A 20,283-nucleotide genomic window follows, 5' to 3' on the forward strand; every position below is an offset into this window, starting at 1 on the left:
ATCCCCCTGGAATTAGATCTACAGGCCACCTCGTGGGTGCTGGGAATCGAACCTAGGTCCTCTGAGAGATCGACACGTGATCTTAACCTGTGAGTCACCTCTTCAACCGCGTTCCGCCATTTCTGTCTTTTAATGATTTAAGTCAGACTTTTGATATGCTTGGATTAATACCCACTGTTTGAACCTGTTGGGCACGTGAACTTGACTTCCATGGATAACTGAATTCACAATTATTTGTAGACTTAAAGACAACTCTCATATTCCTGAAAAGCCATCTCCCACGTGGCCCTCCTTTAAGGATGTCAAGGCTGGATGAAAAGCTAGCTGTACATAAACTCTGGCAGGCTAGTAGAAAGGAGGAAGGAACCGAGCACGGAAGGGTGGGATCTTTTTACCTTAGTGCCTCTAGAACCTGACATTCCCTCCAGCCAATGAGAGTTCCCCACTGGCAGTGGTAAACTGGGTGCTGGGTTGCCAGGACGACCATTGCAAAGACGCTGCCGAGTGAAGCTGGATACTTCCTGTCCTCATCCGGACCCCGATATCTGGTATCTATACCGCCAACAGAGGCTGTTTCCCAGTAGTTCATGGGGACTTACAGGGACTACGGGACCTTTTTTATCGTCTCGAATTCCTTAGTAGACGCTCTGCTGCCTGCGGGCGCCCTGGGCTCCTGAGTGAAGAAGGGTCTTTGCAGACACTTCCCCCCCACCTCCACGCCTCTGAAAACAGCCTGGCGATCCCTTGGGCTCCGGGAGAGGGAGGAAAGGTGAGGGTGCGTTCGTCTGCGTCTCTGTGTATTTTGTATCAGTACATTGATTTACCTTCTCTTTAAAAGAGGCTCTGGGCTTGCTGGTTTGACAGAGGTTGTGGGGCAGCGGTCGCGCTTACCACCCATTTCCCAGGATCAGAGTTTTGTTTCTTTGCAGAGCCATGGGCAGCAAGAAGAAGGAAATTGCCCTACAGGTAAGCCTCTAGGGGCGCTAGCTCCCGTCTCTTGGTCGGAGAGGGTTGTGTGGGTGTGGGTTGCAGAATAAAGGCAACTTTCTACTTGCTAGCAGTATGCAACAGTGTTCTGGAGCCCGAGTACCCTACCCTTCTGCGTTAACGTAGAAATAAATATCTGGAGCACCTAGTAATGACAACCTTATATGTAAATTAATATATCTCCGACCAAGGCAGAAGTTCTTAATGGGAATTTGCAACCATAAGACTCAAATGGGCGTTAACATAAAACCACAAATCTGAGAGAGGAGAAACAGCCTAATTCCCCAGTCTTATTTCTGTTGAACAATAATTACAGAAATGCACAGGTTTTATACACACACATATCCCGTGCACATATATACATGCACACACCCAGGATATATATATGAGAGAGATTCTTTGATCTGGGCATGCATCTGTGAACTCTGTGGTGCCCGGTTTCCCGGCACTGTTTTGTCCAAACAGCAAGCCTTGAGATGTGTTGTGTGAGGAACATGTGTTTTGTAGACGTGTTTTCTTCATTTGTACAGAGGACAAGCCCGCTCTCTCCTCCTTCTCCTTTCCTTCTCCACAGCCTCATGGTTTTTGAGACAGGGTCTCCCTCTATGTAGCTCACCTGTGAAGCGAGGTTGTGTAAATACCCTATGGAGCGTTGGCATCCTAGGACTCCAGAGTGGGGATCTTCTGTGGTAGATTCCGAGAGCCTGGCTCCTCCCTTATCGCTGTGTGAACCATTTCCTCGACCTCTCTGAGCCCTGTGTGGATGCAGGTCACCATTCCCCACTTTTGATATAGGTGCTAAGGACTCAAACTTAGATCTTCATATTTTCACTGTGAGCATTTTACTGAACCATCGCCCCAGCTCCCTCCCTGGTCAGCGTTCAGGGGTGTTGGGATATCAGATTGACAGTTTACTTTCAGGTAACTAAAAAGTACCCCAAAATATTCTTTTTACCATATTTACCTTTAAGAAAAAAAGAATTAAGCCTGGTCTACAAGAGCTAGTTCCAGGACAGGCTCTAGAAACTACAGGGAAACCCTGTCTCAAAAAACCAAAAAAAAAAAAAGAGAGAATTATTTATGAATACTCTGTCCGTATGTACGCCTGCATGCCAGAGAGGGCATCAGATCCCAGTCCAGGTGGCTGAGAGCCACCATGTGGTTGCTGGGAGTTGAACTCAGCACCTCTGGAAGAGCAGCCGGTGCTCTTAACTGCTGAGTTATCTCCTATGCCGTACTTTTAAGCACATGGTTTTTTTTATATAATTTTTGAAAATGTTTTAAAATGAAGACGTGTTTTGTATATATTATGAAAGAGCGGAGAGGAATAATAGTATTAATTTCCCTTGTATTTAATAGCTAACATATTCCAGAACTCCTTATAAGTATGAAAAATGTGAATGGAAGACAAACTAATAATTCCTGTCACTGAGTGAACATAAACGACAAAGGGAAGCAAGTGTGGCACCGCTTGTGTGTAGGTCAGCAACATAGGACAACTTTCTCCACGTCTCCTGGACAAATAACGTGCAACTCTTTTAATGTCTGAAAATGGTACACGTTTTTAGGTCAGTTTTTTTTTTTCCTGGAGTATAAGGGCAGAGGGAAGAAAGAAGGAAAAGTGTGAAGAGAAGACAGAACTGCATTGGGGAACACTGCAGAGAGAGAGCTGTACCCGGCTTTGTCTTTTGGGCTGCCAACCAGCTCCAAGATTATGACACAGTTTTGAATGCTCGGCCTAGCTTAGGCCCTTTCTGGCTAGCTCTTTCAACCTAAATTAACCTGCATCTCCTTATCTATCATTTGCCTCTGGACATGTTACCTTTCTTCTGTATATCCTACTTTCACTGCTTCTTTGTGTCTGACTGGTGTCTGCCTGGCTTCTTACCCCGAATGTATCCTTTGTTCTCTCCTTTTTCCTCTCCTTTTCCTCTCGAGCCTAGATTTCACCTCCTATTTATTCTTTCTCCCCACCAGCCCTGCATATCCTTTCTCTGCCTAGCTATTGGCCAATCAGCTCTTTATTAGACCAATCAGGTACCTTAGGCAGGAAGAAGAAACAGATGCAACACATCTTAACATAATTAAACACACATCCTTACCTCGTTAAACAAATGCAGCATAAACAAATGTAACACACCTTTACACTGTTAAAGTCATATTCTGCAGCAGAAACAAATGTACCACATCTTGGCCTGGTAAAAACCATATTCTCCAACAAAGAGCAATGGGGAAAATGAAGTGGCTTCCTATCTCTGCCCTTACTGACGCTATTTTTGATCCTTCTGGCTGCAGGTCAACATCAACACCCAGGAGCTTTGGGAGGAAATGCTCAGCTCCAAAGGACTGACTGGTGATTCAAAATGAAACCGTGTCCCCTGATCCATTCTCTTCACAATCGTTCAGTAACGCATGTGAAGAAGGGAATACAATGAGTGGTATTTTCTTTTAAGCCCGTGTCTCAATCCCCAGTACTGCATAAACTAGGTATGGTGGCACACACCTGTAATCCCAGCATTTGGGAGCTGGACACAGAATGATCAGAGTTCAAGGTTCTTGACAAGTCTGAGGCTAGCTTGGGCTGCCTGTGGCTCTGTTTCAAAATGTACAAACAGAAAAAGAGCCAGGCCACTTCTTTGTGTCTGCATGCACAGCAGCCCTGCCTTATCTATGGTTCTACTCTCCTCTGGTCCAGTTACCTGCATCCTACCATAGTCCCATGGAAAAATTCCAAAATATAAGTTCATAATTTAAAAATTCCACACTGTTCTGCGAAGTGCTAAAATTTCATGCGCTCCCATCTGGGACACCAGTCATTCTCTGGTCCAGTGTATCCACATGGTGTCTACCCCTTGTTCATTGTCCTCTTAGAAGCGGGTTATCACACTGTCTCTGTCCCCAAGGGCCTATATCAGCTTTGTCCTATCCAGCTTCTGTTCTCTATTGCTACAAATACTCTCTGTCCCGCTGGCCCCCTGGACTGGGTTTTTTTCCGCCCTCCTGTTCCCAAAGCTGTTTATAATATACCCACTCTGAGGCTTAATATTAACTTCACGCTCTTTGGCCTATTAGCTCAGGCTTCTTATGGTGGCTGGTGGCTGCCAGATTCTGCCTACTCTCTCTATATGTGTCTATTCAGATTTCCTGTCTGGCTTTACTCTGCTAAGCCACTGGCCAAAACAGCTTTATTCAGCAATCAATCAATAAAAGCAACACATATAATACAGAAGGACATCCCACATCATCGAACCACGGTGTTTTGGAACATATCCCCTGAGGAAGAGGGGTACTGTTTTATTTCATTTAGTTGGACATCAGTGAATTCAGTTCAGTGAATGAGTTCAGTACTGTCAGGTGACAGGGTTCTCTTGATTTAGAGCTGATTGCTGTGCTCAGCTTGGGTGGCCAGTCACAGGAAATTTTAATGACCCGAGGCACAAAAGGAGAATGTTTTGGAAGGAAAATGGGGGTATCCATCCTGGAACAACCAGGATGGAGAAAAATGAAGCATCGCAGAGATTTGGAAATAACCAGGGAGTGCACAACCATTGTCCACACTTATCTTCTTTGTATCAGCTACCCATTGCTGGGTAACAATTTACCCCCACAACAGCATCTTAAACACTGACTGCCCTCCAGTATCTGTAGGTCAGGGTTGTGTCCAATCCAGCCGGGTGCCTCTGGCCCCAGATGCTTTCCCAGGGCTCAGTTTGTGTGTCACAGATGGGTTTTCACTTTAGAGCAGACTTGCTTCCGAGCTCTCCATGGCTGCTGGTGGCCCAGGCTCACTCAGTGGTAGTCAGCAGGGTTCATGCCCTCACTAGCTGTTGTCCAGAGTCAATTTCTGGCCATCGGTTTCTGCATGAGGCTACTCATGTCATGGTAACTTGCTTCCTCCAGAGTTGGGGCACTAAGGGGACACAGCTGCAAGTTGGCCTTTCGTCAAATTAATCCTAAGTCATATCCATACTTTCTTGTGCTTATTAGAAACCTACCATGAGACCCAACACACTCTTAAGGGCTGGGGCTGACATAATGGTGTGCTCACCAGGAGGCTGGAGTCTTTGAAGTGCCCACCCTCTCCGGCCATTACTCCTTCCTCTTCTCTAGGTATCTCTGCATTCTGTTCCTCTCAGCTCTGTAACTCCTCTGTTTATCTCCATAACCGTTCAGCATTCCAGAATGTTCCCTCTCTCAAAGACTCCACATCTTTCCAGCCCCTTTCTTTACTATTTCCCGAGATGTGTTCTAAACTGAGACATCTTTCCTGAGCACGCCATGGGTTTTCCTACAGCTTCATTTTCTCCATGTTCTTCTACCCCGAGGGTAACCACAGTTCTCACTCCAGGGCCCAGCTCAAAAGTAGCCTGCCTCGGCGAAGTCTTTGCTGATCTCCACTCTCCTCCTCGTGGGAGCCCCTAGGGCTCTGTCAGGCTCCCCACCACACTTCCAGTTTGCCATACCCTGTCTATCACCCCGGACTCAGCACTATTAGCCTTTTCATCTGGCATCTGTAGCAGATTTGTCCAAGCCTGGGGCCAAATGGATATTGAGCAATGCTAGGCCCATTGATCCAGGGTGTGTGGGTGCGAGTGTTGGCACACTCACAGTTGGGGAGATTATGAAGCCTTTTTGATGGTGCCAAGGCTTAACTGTTGTACCCATGTTTCTGGTCAGGGCAGCTAAATGCAGCTCCAGGGTGAAACAAAACGTTACTTTTTTTTAAAAAAAAACCAACAATGAAAGAACTCGCATTCCATAATCTTTTGGAAGTTCTGCCGTGTGCTGGCTCCCCTGCTAAGCCCTCGTACGACCATGGTTAACATTTCCTGAGCACTGACTATGCCAGACCTACTCTCAGTAGTTTGATGGTGGAAGGCTCCTCTGAGACCTTCTCTCACTGGGCAGGTTAGAGGAGCACACACACACACACACACACACACGGCCGGGGTTAGTGGGTGAGAGAGAGAGAGAATCCATCTTTCTGGCACCCGTAGAAACTTGTTAAGCCTCATCTCCTGCTGCCCTTTCTCACCCGCCTTCAGATTTATACAGAATTAGGCGTCTTCCAAGCACTCTCTGTTTTGCTTTCCGTCTGTCAGAGCGAAATCTTCGTGCTCCTCCTCTCTCGTGTTCCCACCCTCTGCCCCTACACTCATGTGACCACCACCTCTCCCAGATCCAAGGAGGAGAGAGGATGAGGTGCTTGTAGAAGGTGCCAATGAGACAGAAGCTGGTGGAAGCTGACCTTGGAGGCATCGGTACAGACACTGCCGAGACTCCACTTTTGGCCCCATTTCTTTTCCTTTGGAACTTGATCTTGCCTTCCCCAGTAGAGCTGTTTACCGTATCCTCAGTCTTCAGAGACATTTTCCTTACTTCATCCAAATGCAGTTTTCCCTATGGTGTGTTGGAATCCAAACATCTGTCAGTTGTCAAGGTCTCGTTCTCAAAGAAGCTCCGAGCCTTGCTCTTAGAATAGATGCCAAAGAGGCTCAAGCCCCCTTCCCTCCAGGCGTCTCGGTGTCTTTTTGATCTCTAATCCTAGGTTTTCTAATTAATAATGGAAATTCAGGTTTTCCATCAGTGGATGGGAGTCAACTGGATGCTGCCTGGTCAGTCACCTATAGTGACCTCCTGCTTTTGGAGTAATTTGTGTTCCCTTCCTATATTCACTGAGTAACACTCTGGCCCATGCCTGATTCCCCCAAGATAAAGGGATCATCTTAAAACATATTTTTACCTCTATCTGTATTCACCCAGTCTCTTCCTACCCCCCCCCTTTTTAAGACAGGCTCATCTGTAACACAAACTCATGTGTAGTTGAGGATGATCTTACATCTCCTCAACTTCCTTCCTCCTCCTCCCAAGTGTTGCGATTACAGTTGTGAGCTGCCACACCAAGATACTTTAGAAATATTTCAGATCCAGAATGCCATGTTGGAGTGAGGGATTATTGTGTCCTACGCTCAGTCCCAGTCTGCTAAGTAGACGTCTGTCCTGAAAGCACATCCACTACAGGGGGTGGAGGTGTGAGAGCGGACTGGCTGTCTGCGGAACATTGTCGCTCCTTGGTTCCTGCAGTTGTGGACGTCTACCAGGGCTGGTGTGGCCCCTGCAAACCTGTGGTTAGTCTCTTCCAGAAGATGAGGATCGAGGCTGGTTTGGACCTTCTCCATTTTGCTCTGGTAAGATTCCTTCTTAGCAAGAAGTCACACAACAGTGTAACCAAATTAAACATGGACGAAGCAAGGAGCAAGAAACACAAATAGACACCGGCTGTCACTGTGTCCTGTCGCTGTCACTGTGTGCTGTAGCTGTCACTGTGTCCTGTAGTCTATATAGACATAAAGGCACCGGCCTCACCACAAAGCTGTATGCAGGGAAGAAGCACATGTCACTAAGATGCACCTGCGTATCTGTCTTGGCTAGTGAGCACTGTTGGACAAAATGTCACTTTCAGAGCCCAGCGTTTCAAGACTTTCATCCTAGATGTCATAAGGGGGCTCTTTTAGCAAATGTTTGCCTAAAGCACAAAACCAGAAATTCCACAGAGGCGTGAAAGAGACCCTGCTGACCCACTGCACAGTGTTGCATTGCAAGGTCCGCAGACACTAAAAATGACAGGAGACAACGGGTCTTCCTTACACTCATTTCTTAGGAGGTCAGACTCCAAGGACCATAGGTGGTCAAGGGGATGCCTGAGGACCTGCAGACCTGTCACTGCCAGTGACAGCCATAGGAGGATGTCAGATGGCGGGGCTCCCTGGACCAGTCGAGTAGATAGGTGGGGGAGTCAGAGAAGCCCATCTCCTTCCCACTGGACTCCTCAAGGTAATGCCACTGGCATAACTAACTGCCACAAGTACGTTGACAAGTCAGCAAGCTGGGCTTCATTCGGGAGGTCGATCAGGAGGGCATGGTGTTGCCGTGACTCTGCACTGGCTGCACCTAGGGGACCTGCTGACAGCTTGCTTTCTTCAGGCAGAGGCAGACTGTCTTGATGTTCTGGAAAAATACCGAGGGAAGTGTGAGCCAACCTTTCTGTTCTATGCAGTAAGTATCTTTGCAGGAGCGGAACTGTTATAGTGACTTTTATTGTTTTATTAATAAATAAAGCTCAGGGGTCAGATATTAGGGTATAAACCTGATAGATCCACAGAGTGATGGAGAAAAAGATCAGCTGCACTCCTCTCTACCTTCCCACATCAAAAAGACCCGTGAATCTTTCTAAGCCCCTCCTTATTCCTCTTTGTGTCTCTCTATCTTCATGTGGTTGGCCAGAAAAATTCTATGATTTATTCCCAGTCAGCTGAACATGGACTCTACCCTGTGAATCAAGGCTTAACTCCATTGGAGGTCTCGGAGCAACAATATAAACAAATCACCCACAACAGTTTGTTGAATACAAATCTGGCGTTCAGATAGATGTATCAGTTCTCCAGAGCTACCGTGAAGCCTCAGCCATGCTAAAGGGTGATGCTGTTTATACAGAACTTCCCTGAGACATGGGCATGCACAAGTGTGTTTATTCTTGTCTGCGGGCCCTGTGCTGCAGGAGACGAAAGACTCCGTGGTGGCCACTGGTGGCTGGACAGCCTTCTTAGGGGACTGCGCATGGCAAAGCACACACGTCCTGGAATGCACACAATCGGACTCAGACACGCTACTCTCAGAGCAGTTTTGAGAGTTCCTTCTTTTAGAGGAAATGATACGTTATAGAGAAGCTGTGGATCTGCCTTGATACATACAGTGTGAAGTGAAGGAAAAAGCGAGGGAGTCTCCTGGGAACCCAAAGGTTCTGTAGTGACAAGTGACTTGGTTGTCTTTGGCTGTGCCAGCTCAATGCCCCTTAGAACCTACTGTTGCATCCTTGGCTTTCCAGGTTGAGGCTCCCTGCCAGACTCAGGGGCAACTGTAGCATAGACCAACACAGATTCAGCCCCGCCCCCTCGTGGTAGTCAGGGAAACCAGGGTCTGCTCTCCTAAGTCTCCTGACAGCCAGTCTGGGTTGCTCAGTTCAGTTCTTAGCCTTGGCACTTTGAGTGTTACATATTAGGAACTTGTTTTAATTATGTGCTACAGTTCCATTTATTTGGCACACACACACACACACACACACACACACACACACACCACAGTACTCACGTGAAGGTCAGATGACAGTCCTCCCTGACTGCCACAGCCGGGACTGGGAAGTCACGCTTCCACTTCCGTGTTGGTGAGCTTCAAGCGAGAAGTCCCCTATTAAAGCAGTTGTTACATCCTAGCTGTGTGTCTGGAGCGACCACTCCGCTGTGCTTCCACTGAGGCAGATCTTCTGTCTCTCTCAGATTAGTGCTGGTGGTCTTTGTCTCAGTCTGAGTGCTTGGTATATAGTACTCAATAAATGTCTGTCAATGAGCTACGTGCAAGTCACATTTAGTACACAATTTTCTGTGACTTGTTCCTCCCTTAACTAACTGCCAGTTGCCCTGAAGGAAGCTTCAACAGATGGGGGTCAGGGAGAAGTAGAGATCAGAGAGAAATTGTTTAAGAAACAGGGGCCAAATTGAGGGCCTCATAGTGGGGTGGGTTCCAGGAAAGGGCCGGAGGAGCGAGGGTGGAGGATGTGGGCCTGGGTTGGTGAAACTTGACCTTAGGCATAGCTTTCACCGTCCTTGTCTCCTGACATCAGTGACCAGCCGTGAAGAGGGTTTCACGTGGTCTGTCCCACCTTCCAGGGAGGAGAGCTGGTGGCTGTGGTGAAGGGAGCCAATGCTCCCCTGCTTCGCAAGACCATCTTACACCAGCTGGAGGCGGAGAAGAAGGTTCTGGCTGAAGGCAGGGAACGGAATGTGGTAAGCAGAGGTCACTTGTCCGACTGACAGGCTCACAAGTGGTCTCACATGGTCCCCTCCCCCACGAGGAAGCATTCATGTCCCACACTGGGCCTGTTCTTCACCCAGGCCTCGAGAGAATACACGTTCTGAAGTTTCCTCCTTTCCAGAGACTCTGGACCTTCTCTCATCCATTTCCCTTTCCTTCACAACTGAACTCTTAGGCATGGCTGCAGGAAGGGAGACAAACTTACAGAGCTGAGGAGTGACGGAGTGACGGAGCCCACCACGCCATACTCGAGACAATCGATTCTTAAATGGAAGAGTTCATTTTGGCTCCCAGCTTAGACTTCAGTTCATAGTCAGTTGGGTCTGTGGATTCTGAGCCAGTGTTGAGGCAGCATGAGGTGAAGGCTGTTCCTCTCAGGGAGGCTGGAAAGAATAGTCTCCTCTCCCAATCTCCTTCAAGTACACTCCCTACTGACCTTATGGCCCCACCTCTTTAGGTTCCACCATCTTGCCAAACTAAGGACCATGAGTTTAGTGCATGGGCTTTGGGGGAACAACCAAACTACAGCAAATGGATGGGAGGCTCTTCCCCCAGCCTCATGCTGATATCTCTCCTGGTGACCCCCATGCTCGAATCCCTAAATGATTTAGCTGTGAGCACACAGATCATTTCCTTAATTTAGAAACCTAGCTGTCATTACGGGGGGAGACAGGGTCAGCATAACTTGCGGCTTTGAGAAACTATTTCTAATATCAGACAGGCTGCATCATCTTCACCGAGAGCATATATATATATGGAGGGGTTTCCAGGCACTGTGTGCACCTGCTGGGAGCACACTGTTGGGTGTTCACGCCCAAGCTTTCATGCTAAGTTCCAAAGAGCTGCCTCTGAGGAATGGTGTGTCCCTTTATTTCTCTGCTTCTCTGCTTATCCCTTGTATCTGAATACCAGCTGCCATTCTTTATCGTTTCCTGGTCTCTCCTTGTGCTTGGTTAAGAGGCAGACTCCGAAGGCTCAAGACCAGCAAGGGTCCCCCATCATCCAGCCACTAGAAAGGCCCTCGTTACCCAAACCCTGATGACCTTGTCCTCCTCTGCATTTTGAATCTCTGTTTCTGCAGCTGTTGGAAGTCTTCCTAACGATTTTCATTGGCTAAATCCTTTCTGTTCATGACTCATTTATCCTAGGTTACTGATGAGGCTCTTTCTGGGGCAGCCAAGCGTCCATCCCGAGAAAAGGATGGCGGTGACGATGGTGACACAGGTGAGTGTGGAGCCGAAGAACAAGGTGGGCTATGATTTGATGTGCACCTTCAACAAGTGAGTCACCAGGCTGTTGGTCCATCTCAGCTCCGGGAAGCTGGCCATGGGCATTTTGTCCTCACCACTTAGCTTCAGACAAATGGGATCTCCCTTTGGCCCTTGGTGCCATCAGGAGTACATTTGACAGCTGTCTGATGATACTCAAATATAACTTCAATGGCAATCCTTGGACATCGGGAAATGTGGTCTTCCTAGAAACTTCAGTAATGACAAAGAGGAGCAATGAATTCTGTCTGATCTGGGGAGTTCAAATTTCACTTTCTGCCTCTCTGAAACGTCGCAAGCCCTCCCCTCTCCACAGCCTTCCTTCCTCTGCTCACAGCCCCACCCACTTCCTCCCTCATTCTCTAGCTATACAGGTTTTATATACACCGCCTTGTGGCTCTTCCAGAACCTTCCTAGAATTATAGCCTGGCTGTGTGTGAGGATCAGAGAGTTAGACAGGCTGATGCTGGGACGATGTCTTGTGTGAGAGCCAAGATGCCAGGGAACCGGGACTAGACGCCAGGGAACCGGGACAGGGTGCCAGGGAACTGGGACTGGATGACAAGGAATCAGAAGGGAACAGGGACTGTGGATAGGGTGCTAAAGAACCGGGACAGGGTGCCAGGGAATCGGGACAGGGTACCAGGCAACCAGGATGGGATACCAGAGAACCGGGACGGGGTGCCAGGGAACAGGGACTGGGGATAGGTGCCAGAGAACCGGTAAAGGGTGCCAGAGAACCGGGACAGAGTGCCAGGGAACCAGGACTAGGGTCAGGGTACCAGGGAACCGGGACGGGGTGCCAGGGAGCCAGGACTGGACACAGCTGTTAGTAGGAAGCTTTGAAGTCATCATCACATGAGATTCATGGCTGTTTCCCCCGATGCACAGTGAGGACAGTTGAGATTGGACCCTCACAAAGCAGGAGGCATGGCTAGCAAAGCCAGCACGTCATGGGAAAGACAACCTGTGAATTGGCGCTCACAGGAAATATCCCTTCTGTGGTATTGCCTCTTCCCGCTCTTTTGCATCCTCTGCAGTCAAGCCTCTGTCCCAGAACACCACCTGAAACTCCCTCTCCCTCAGCCTCTCCTCCCTCGGCTAAGATCTGTGAACTTTGTCCACTTCTTGGGGCCACCCCTCAGCTTCACTCCTGCAGATGCGCTGTGGCCTGGCTCTGAACCCACTGCTCCTGAAAGGGCACTCCTGAGAGACACAGTGACCTTGCTGCCAAAGGACACAGTCTTTTCCTGCAGAGAATGTTGATATTCATGGTGTTCATGTGCCTTCCCCTTCAATGCCCCTGCCACCACCGTGTATGTGTGTGTGTGTGGTGTGTGTGTATGTGTGTGTGGTGTGTGTGTATGTGTGTGTGGTGTGTGTGTATGTATGTGGTGTGTGTGTGTGGTGTGTGTATGTGTGGTGTGTGTGTGTGGTGTGTGTGTATGTGTGTGTGTGGTGTGTATGTGGTGTGTGTGTGGTGTGTGTGTGTGGTGTGTGTGTGGTGTGTGTGTATGTGTGTGTGTGGTGTGTGTGTGTGTATGTGTGTGTGGTGTGTGTGGGGTTATCTGGAGATGGAACCTAGGCCCTCATGCATGCTAGGCCAGTCCCTCTGAGCTACAGCTCAAGTTCCTACCCTCTGGCTTCCGAGATAATATCTCTCTATTTCTCTGGCCTCTTTCCCTGGACTTTCCCTTTGAGCTGAAGCTAGAAGAGACCTACAAGGGCATCATCTCTTCTCCCTCTACGCTCTAGGGATCTCATGAGCCCACCAATTCATCACAGAATCAATCCTAAGAGTGCTTTTAATGTCAAGTGTTTGCAGTTGATCAGAAATGGGAATCACAGAAAGATGAACAGGTGGTTGCTTATGGTGACATACACTGTGCAAGGCAGCTTTTCTGTCGCCATGTGAAATACCTGGGAATAATCATCTTATATAGCAAGATGTCTATTTTGGCTCAGAGTTTTGGAGCTTTCGGTGGATAATCACTTGGTCCTGATGCTTTGGGGCCCATGGTAAAGCAGCACAGGGCAGAAGCATTTGGGGGAGCAGGTATCTCACCATGAGGAGGGGAAGGAGCTGGTCTGGCCACTGTCAATAGGTCGCATCTTTCAAAGGTTTAACCACTTCCCAACAGGGCCATAGGCTGGGCACCAAGCCTTTAGCATCTGGACCCTTAGGAGGCATTTATCCAATGGATAGCAGATACCTATTTAGTACAGGCTTCACAGATAGTCCCCGTAGAAACCCTCCGCAGATACAGCTGGTTTTATTTCACTGCGGCACACCAGACAAAAGCTGAGAAGCAGGAAATAGACTGTGGGAAATGTTGATTCTGTAGAAAATGCAGATAACTTCCCAGGGCCAACTTTATGTAACCAGAAGCCCAATAGAGATGGGCTCTTGGACCAGACAAAGCTTTCCCTACAGTTTCCCAGAACTTGGACCTAAGCGGCCCCCGATCATCAGGGTTGATCCCCAGCAGGGCCAAAATAAAGCTAAAGCCAAAATGAAATAAAAAAAGCTCAAGCCAATCCATCTGACGTGAGAGGTCTGAAGCTACAATTTAGTAGCTTGTGCTGGAGCGGAGAACACAAAATTCATGCAGGGCCTGGGATGACCATTTCTACCACATGGCAAGGGAGGCAAAAAGCAGAAGGGGGCTGGAGAGAGGCTGGGTGTGGTTAAGAGCACTGGCTGCTCTTCCAGAGGACTCAGCTTTGATTCCCAGATGGCAGCTAACAACTGTCTGAACTCCAGTCCCAGCAGATCCAATGTCATCTTCTGGCCTCCGTGGGTATGGTATGCCCACGGTGCACAAACACACATGTAGCCGAAACATCCATACATATAAAATGATTTTGCAGAAGCAAAGAGTCCAGAGAGTGAGAAGAGAGCAAGGCAGACAGCAGGTAAATCTGAGACCCACAAGAAGGGGTAAGGGAAGCATAAAGGTGTCATCTCTGCTCCCGTGCTCGCCCAGCTCCAGGCAACTTACTCAGTCATTCCAAGTTTCTGAACAGTCTTTTGGAAATGTCCATCCCTATGTGTCCCCAGACTGGAGTTCAGAGAGTCAGACCCTGTCCCTCTATGTCAGGCTGGGTTTCCTGGCTGGGGTCTGGTGTCAGATTGGTGCCATTTGCTAGAGTCTGAGGCTCAGCCTAGAGACCAGAGGATGGAAGCCTGGAGTCTAGGCCTGGTACTCGGTGCGATGGATGGAGCCTGTACTGAAACAACACGGTTCCTGCAAATGACCTCCTGAGAGCCTCAGCATCTGACAGCGCCTCCCCGCCCCGTTTCAGTGCCGTCAGAGAAGAAGGCCTGTACATTAGGCATCATTAAGCCCGACGCAGTGGCCCATGGGAAGGCTGATGAGATCATCATGAAGGTAGGAGATGCAGGAAATTCCCCCATGGTGCATACACAGGGACGGGCAGTGGCTGCTGTGTTGTGTTGAGGAAAGGAGGCTTCTGATGAGTCACCTCAAACTCTATCCCCGGTTAGGATGGTATTAGATCTGGGGGCAGGCGCTGGGAGTGGGGTTAAGAACCTGCACTGCTTCTATTGTTGCCCATCTTTATTTTTAATCTTTCCAGTAAGATCACTGTAAATGTGGGCATTACAGTCACATTTGCAGAATACACACATGCATGCACACACATACATATTTATGTGTATATATGTGTATATTGTATGTATATTCTGCAGATCCAGGAAGCAGGATTTGACATCCTATCAAATGAAGAGAGAACCCTGAGAGAGGCAGAAATGCAAGTGTTCTATCAACATAGAGCTGGGGAGGTCAGCTCATCTGCTTTTATTGGCCCAGCTCAGTCTCTCTTTTCTCTTCCAGCACTATGCTGATAGGTTGATAGGAGTTGGGAGGGGAGCAAGATCAAGATCAAGAATATGGATGGCGAGTGGGTGGGTAATGGATTTGCACTCAGAATATGGTTTGAGCCTGCACGGCTCAAGTACAGCGGCTCCAAGGGAAACAATTTAACTGTTAAGTAATGGAATAAAGACTTTTATTAGAAGGATGCTCCAGAACTCCCAGAATTCATGAACGGAAATGAAAAAGTTTAGCAAGAGACAAGACTTGGAGACAAGAGAAGCCAAGAAAGTTCTAGGGCCCACAGGAGTCACGGCGGTAGGCAAACCACTCAACGCTGCCAACTGCCGCTTTAGCCCACAAGCCTTTTCTGCTCGCTTCTGCTTCTGATTTGCCTACGTGGGGAGTATGGCTGCCCACTCTTAGGCCATAACACCACCTCCCAAGTCAGAGGTGTGATGGTTGCTAAGCATCCTGGTTGTGAAATGAGGAACAAATGGAATGGAGAGCGATCTTCCCCAGAGGAACCCCAGGATACTGTTATTGGAGGAGAAAGGGCTGCAAAGCAGGGTGAGGGGAAGGTGCATCTGCACTGTACCTTTGGAGAGCCAACACCCATATATTACATCTCCATACCTACAATGCTTTTAGCATGCCTCTACCCACCCGGCTCACCTTCCTGAGGCCTTGGGGTGTAGCTGGCCATCACCACTACAGTGGGCAGACATGGCTGTGTATCCAGGAGTGTACAAGGCTGCTTACACCTCCCTTCCAGTCTGTGGGGAGTCCGGGCTCACTGGCCTCCTTCAGCTGTCAGGAACTCCTGCCCCAGGTCACTGTTCTTCTTCCCTGTGCCTAGGAGGCATTTGAGAAGCTAGTCCATCACATGTGCAGTGGACCCAGCCACCTCCTGATCCTCACCAAGACCGAGGGCACCGAGGATGTAGTCACTGCTTGGCGAGACTTCCTGGGGCCTTGTGACCCCAATGTGGCCAGGAGGGAACACCCTGAAAGGTGACGCCAGCTGTAGTTCCTTCATCCACCTCAAGCTGACACTTCATTTGGTGTTTGGTTCAGAATTGTGGGTGATGCCGTCAGCTCTCTGGTGGCCGGGACACAACCCTTTCTTATATATCTGGGAAGACTGACAGCTTCCTACCCTGACTCTCCTAGCCTTTGCTGAATAGCCCCACCAGGGGATGCCCCTCCCCCTCTCTTCTAAAGGCTTCTGCTGAGTTTGGCTCAGTCATAGATCTCAGAGATCCAGACAAGCCTGCCAAGTCAAAGGCTGCAGGATGGCCTGTACCATAGATTCAATTCCCACGGGCATCTGGAGTCAGCTTCCTGTTCAGCACACCTACCTAGACCTGCTTAGAGCTTGCTCAGTGACTCAGTGAGTCACAGTGCCAAATCCATGGGGCGACAGGCCCATGGACAGACAGCAGGAAAGAACTTCACTAACAGCTAAAGCCCGAGAACTGTCCCTTGCAGTTGTACGGGGCAAGGGCATCTGACTGAGGCTAAGCAGTGGGGGGCTCAGATCTTAGGTCACCACCTAATGGGCAAGTTCCTAAATTGGCTTCAGTGGCCTAGGCTGTAAAGTGGGGACATCCATGATCACAGAGGACATGTGCTCAGCACATAGGTCCTAGCTAGCACTATCAGTGTTACAGTTAATCGTGACACACCACGTGGTGCAAGCCCTGGCAGAGACCCAACAGTGGGAACTATAGTCTCCCTCTGGGCAATGGTGAAACGCAGCCAGGTCCTATGTGTAATGCCCCTGGCCAGCAGCTGCTGGCATGGTTGCTGTTCTCCGATTCTCTTCAAAGAGCAAACATCCTCATGCTGATTGGTAGCTAGTGGTCCTGTTACCAGAGAGCAAAGTATTTCTTTTCAAGTGAAGCAATTATTTCTTTCACATTGTACCCCTGCTCCCAGTCTCCGGGCTCAGTATGGCACAGAAATGCCCTTTAACGCTGTGCATGGAAGCCGGGACAGAGAAGATGCCAACAGAGAGCTGGCCCTGCTCTTCCCCAGCTTCAAGTTTTTAGATAAAGACACGGACGCCCCGCAGGGTAAGTTGTCAAGGCAGATTTATTAAATCCGAGGTGAAAGCCATGTACGATTGTGCACGTGTGAAACTGACAGCTTGCCTCCTAATTAGCAAATAAAATTCTGTTCTGAAACCAAGGTCACCATGTAACTGGTGTCAGCATTAAACCATTTGGTTTATTCATCAAGCATTAGGATTGCTATTTAAATACCATACTGGCCCTTTTATCTGCTCATTGTGGAGTCCTTGTTCCACTGTGAAGACACTTTGCCTTTCTTTCAACAAACCATGAGGAAAATCTCACAACTTTAAACAAAATTGAAAATTTATTTTTATAATTTCACATATGCATGCTTTTGTACACTGATCCCACCTCCCTCCCTCCCCTGCCCCTCCTCACTCCCCGACAAATCTCTCTAGTGTTCATTTTGCATTATGACTCACCAAGATTAACCAGGGCCACCTGTTTGACCGTGGGTTTGAAGCTATCTGTTAGCAAATGCCTGGAGAACTCAGAGGGAGCACACCTCACTGAAGACCGTAACTCCTGCTCTCCCAGAGTCAGGAGTTTAGAGGCTGGCCTCAGGTGGGCCCCATGCAGGTAATGACAGCTGACGTGAGCTAATGATTACGGCGGTTTTATGAGTCCAGGGAATGGTGGTTGGTGACCCTTCACCCTGCCTTCTCTTCCTCTTCTACGATGTTCACTGAGCTTTAGCAGGATTTGGTACCACATCTGTCACTCATTTTCTGCATCCCTGGCAGCCGTGAGTCTTTATACACTACTGTCCGTTGTGAGGAGAGGCTTCTCTGAGCAAGGCTGGGTGACACCTTTGTCTATGGCTCTCAGCACTGCTATTCTTTCAACACTGCATGCATGGGAATGCCTTGCTTTTCGACTAGTTTCTTCACACTGGAGAAAGCTAATCCTCTCCCACCCTGCACCTGCACCTCCCTAATCTCCAGGCCTCCTTCCCTGCCTAACCCTTCCCACGCACACTGCCTCCCTACTTTCTTTTCTAATTATGTTCTATGCCTTTCTTTACTGCACATCACCTTGCTTCCTTGCTTGCACAGCCCATGTGATACAAATCATCTCATAGGCATCACTCTATGATCCTCGTGTGCACATGGCATTTGTCCTTTTGGGTCTGGGTTATCTGACTTAAAATATTTTTTCCCAATTCCATCCATTTCCCTGCAAATTCATTTTTCTTTGCAGCTGAGTAATATCGCACTGTGTCTGTACAAACCTTGATCATTCGTCAGTCAGTTCCATTTCCTGGCCTGTGAACAGGGCAGAATGAACAAGGGCAGTTATCCCTGTCGTAGGACAGAGTCCTTTGGGAATGTGCTCAGAGTGGGATGTTTTGGGGAACCCTCCAGATTGATTTCCAGAGTGGCTGCAGTAATTACCTTTCCCATCGACAGTGTACAAAGGTCCCCATTTCCCCAACTCTGCACCAGCTTTGGTTCCTGGTGTTCATGATAGCTGCCTTTGTTGGCATCTGAGATGGTATCTTAATTTGCATTTCCTTAATATCCAAGGTTGCTGAACACCTTCAAAGTGTTTTAATAAAGTGTTTCACCTCTAAAGTGAAATTTTAATAACTTTCTCAGACTTACTGTCTTTCTCTTGTCCCTGTGCCCTAACCCCTTCCCTGGTAGGCTTGATGAGTAGCCAGGCTGCCATAGAAGGGTCCTTTCTGGAGCCAGCTATGGGCTTCTGCCCCTCAGCCAGCATTAGGAAGGATCAGTATCTTTCCCTCCATGGGAAGCCCTCTCAGGGCCTGGGCAAGATGGGCCCAGCCATCATCTTCTTCAGATCTGAGTGAGAAGCCAGAATCTTTGTGCACAGAACATTGATTCTGTAACTGGTGGAAGAATTGGGTCCCGGCTAGCACTGAGGCTGCAATGAGGTGAAAGGGTAGGAAATGGAGAGTCCAGGAAAAACAAACAAAACAACCCAAGAATATAAAGGCTAGTTTCTTATGAGGAGGCAAGCTGGGCAGCGGCTCACACTTTTTTTTAATCCCAGCACTCGGGAGACAGAGACAGGTAGATCTGTGTTCAAGGGCAGTCTGGTCTATACAGTGAGAAACTCTGTCTCAAAAGAAAAAAAAAAAAAGTGTACATTACCTATGTGTTTTGATTTTATTTACCTAAATGTTTGGTGTGCTTACAGTCTCAAGATCTAAAGCTCATCATTCCAGGACAGGTGGGGTGGAGCCGAGGAACATGCTGAATGTACCCATTTAGGGATTCAGGAAACCCTGGGGAGTGTGGCTCTGGGGCTGGGGATAGGAGACCCAAGTTCACACAAACAAGCACTGTTCTTCAGTTTTCTCACTTCTGCGGGCAGTCCTGCCGGGGCCAGCTCCCTTCAGAGGCGTGGTGCAGCTTTATCCATTTGGGGGCATGGCTGGAGGCATGAAGGTGTAACTCGGGGGAAACATGGGCAGGTGCAGGTGAACTAGCGGGACACAACTTGACTAGGATACTATGGAGTGCTGGAGATTTGGGATCTGACATTTTGGCCTCAGCTGATAGAGCAGGTGGGGGGGGAGGGGTGATTCTAGAAGGGTCTGTGTCCAGATCACACTTGGCTTCTGTGAAGCAGCCTCGCGGAGGAGGGGCAGGCACTGACCTTTGCTCAGCACTCTCCCGGCTACAGGCTCTGCAGACAGATCCTGCTCCCACTACTCATCAGCTCAACAGCGTCTGGAAAGTTACTTACCAGGGCTGGGCCCGCTTCTTCCTGTGTGAACTGGAGAAAATGACAGGCCCATTAGACCTCACACTAATACTTACAGATCACCACCTTCCCCACAGATCTGCTGTGACAGGATGTAAAAGTCTAGTGACTGACCTACCTCAACGGTTCATTTTTAACTCTGTACCCACCCTCCTAACACAACCATTAGGACCCCTTGGCTATCCGGCCTGGTGACACACTCCAGCTCTGTCTTTTTGGGGGGTGATGGTGGAGGGTGAGAAGGGCAGAAGTCCGGGCCATGGCTGTTTCAGGAGTCTTACAGAACAATGCCACCCTCTCCCCCAGGTGCTGAGGCTCAGAGCAGCGAGTCCATTGGAGGCCCTTTGCATCTCTGAACTGGGACTCTACTGCCTGCTGCCAGGGTCAAGGTCACAAGGCCACATGAGGAGCCCTTGGAATGTTCATGTCTGCACAGGACCTTCAGAGGAAGATTTCAGAGCACCAATGTTCTTGGTCAGTCCTATTTTATAGACAACAAGAATAACTGTATAC

The 20,283-nt window shown here is 48.7% G+C and overlaps 1 protein-coding gene across 2 annotated transcripts; it reads left to right on the forward strand.

Moving 5' to 3' along the window:
• The first annotated feature begins 420 nt into the window (after nt 1-420).
• Nme9 (NME/NM23 family member 9) lies at nt 421-20,283 on the forward strand. Of its 2 annotated transcripts, none has more exons than XM_038321589.1 (12): nt 421-548; nt 930-966; nt 3,283-3,340; nt 7,072-7,175; nt 7,972-8,043; nt 9,711-9,827; nt 11,004-11,079; nt 14,430-14,515; nt 14,836-14,928; nt 15,819-15,973; nt 16,901-17,037; nt 20,077-20,283. In XM_038321589.1, exons 2-12 carry the CDS (start codon nt 934-936, stop codon nt 20,124-20,126), a joined length of 981 nt encoding a protein of 326 aa, XP_038177517.1. In that variant the 5' UTR covers nt 421-548; nt 930-933; the 3' UTR covers nt 20,127-20,283. The 2 variants fall into 2 exon arrangements, with proteins under 2 accessions (XP_038177517.1, XP_038177518.1); XM_038321590.1 differs by lacking the exon at nt 421-548 and adding an exon at nt 729-769.

This window comes from Arvicola amphibius, chromosome 3, assembly GCF_903992535.2.
Source record: "Arvicola amphibius chromosome 3, mArvAmp1.2, whole genome shotgun sequence".
Taxonomy (NCBI): Eukaryota; Metazoa; Chordata; class Mammalia; order Rodentia; family Cricetidae; genus Arvicola; species Arvicola amphibius.

Bases quoted from the DNA above. Each gene is read 5' to 3' on its own strand.
- Nme9 (XM_038321589.1), top strand. From the start codon at position 934: ATGGGCAGCAAGAAGAAGGAAATTGCCCTACAG. The intron at 8,044-9,710 runs GTAAGTATCTTT...CCCACCTTCCAG, and splicing joins CAACCTTTCTGTTCTATGCA to GGAGGAGAGCTGGTGGCTGT. The intron at 15,974-16,900 runs GTGACGCCAGCT...CCCTGCTCCCAG, and splicing joins AGGAGGGAACACCCTGAAAG to TCTCCGGGCTCAGTATGGCA.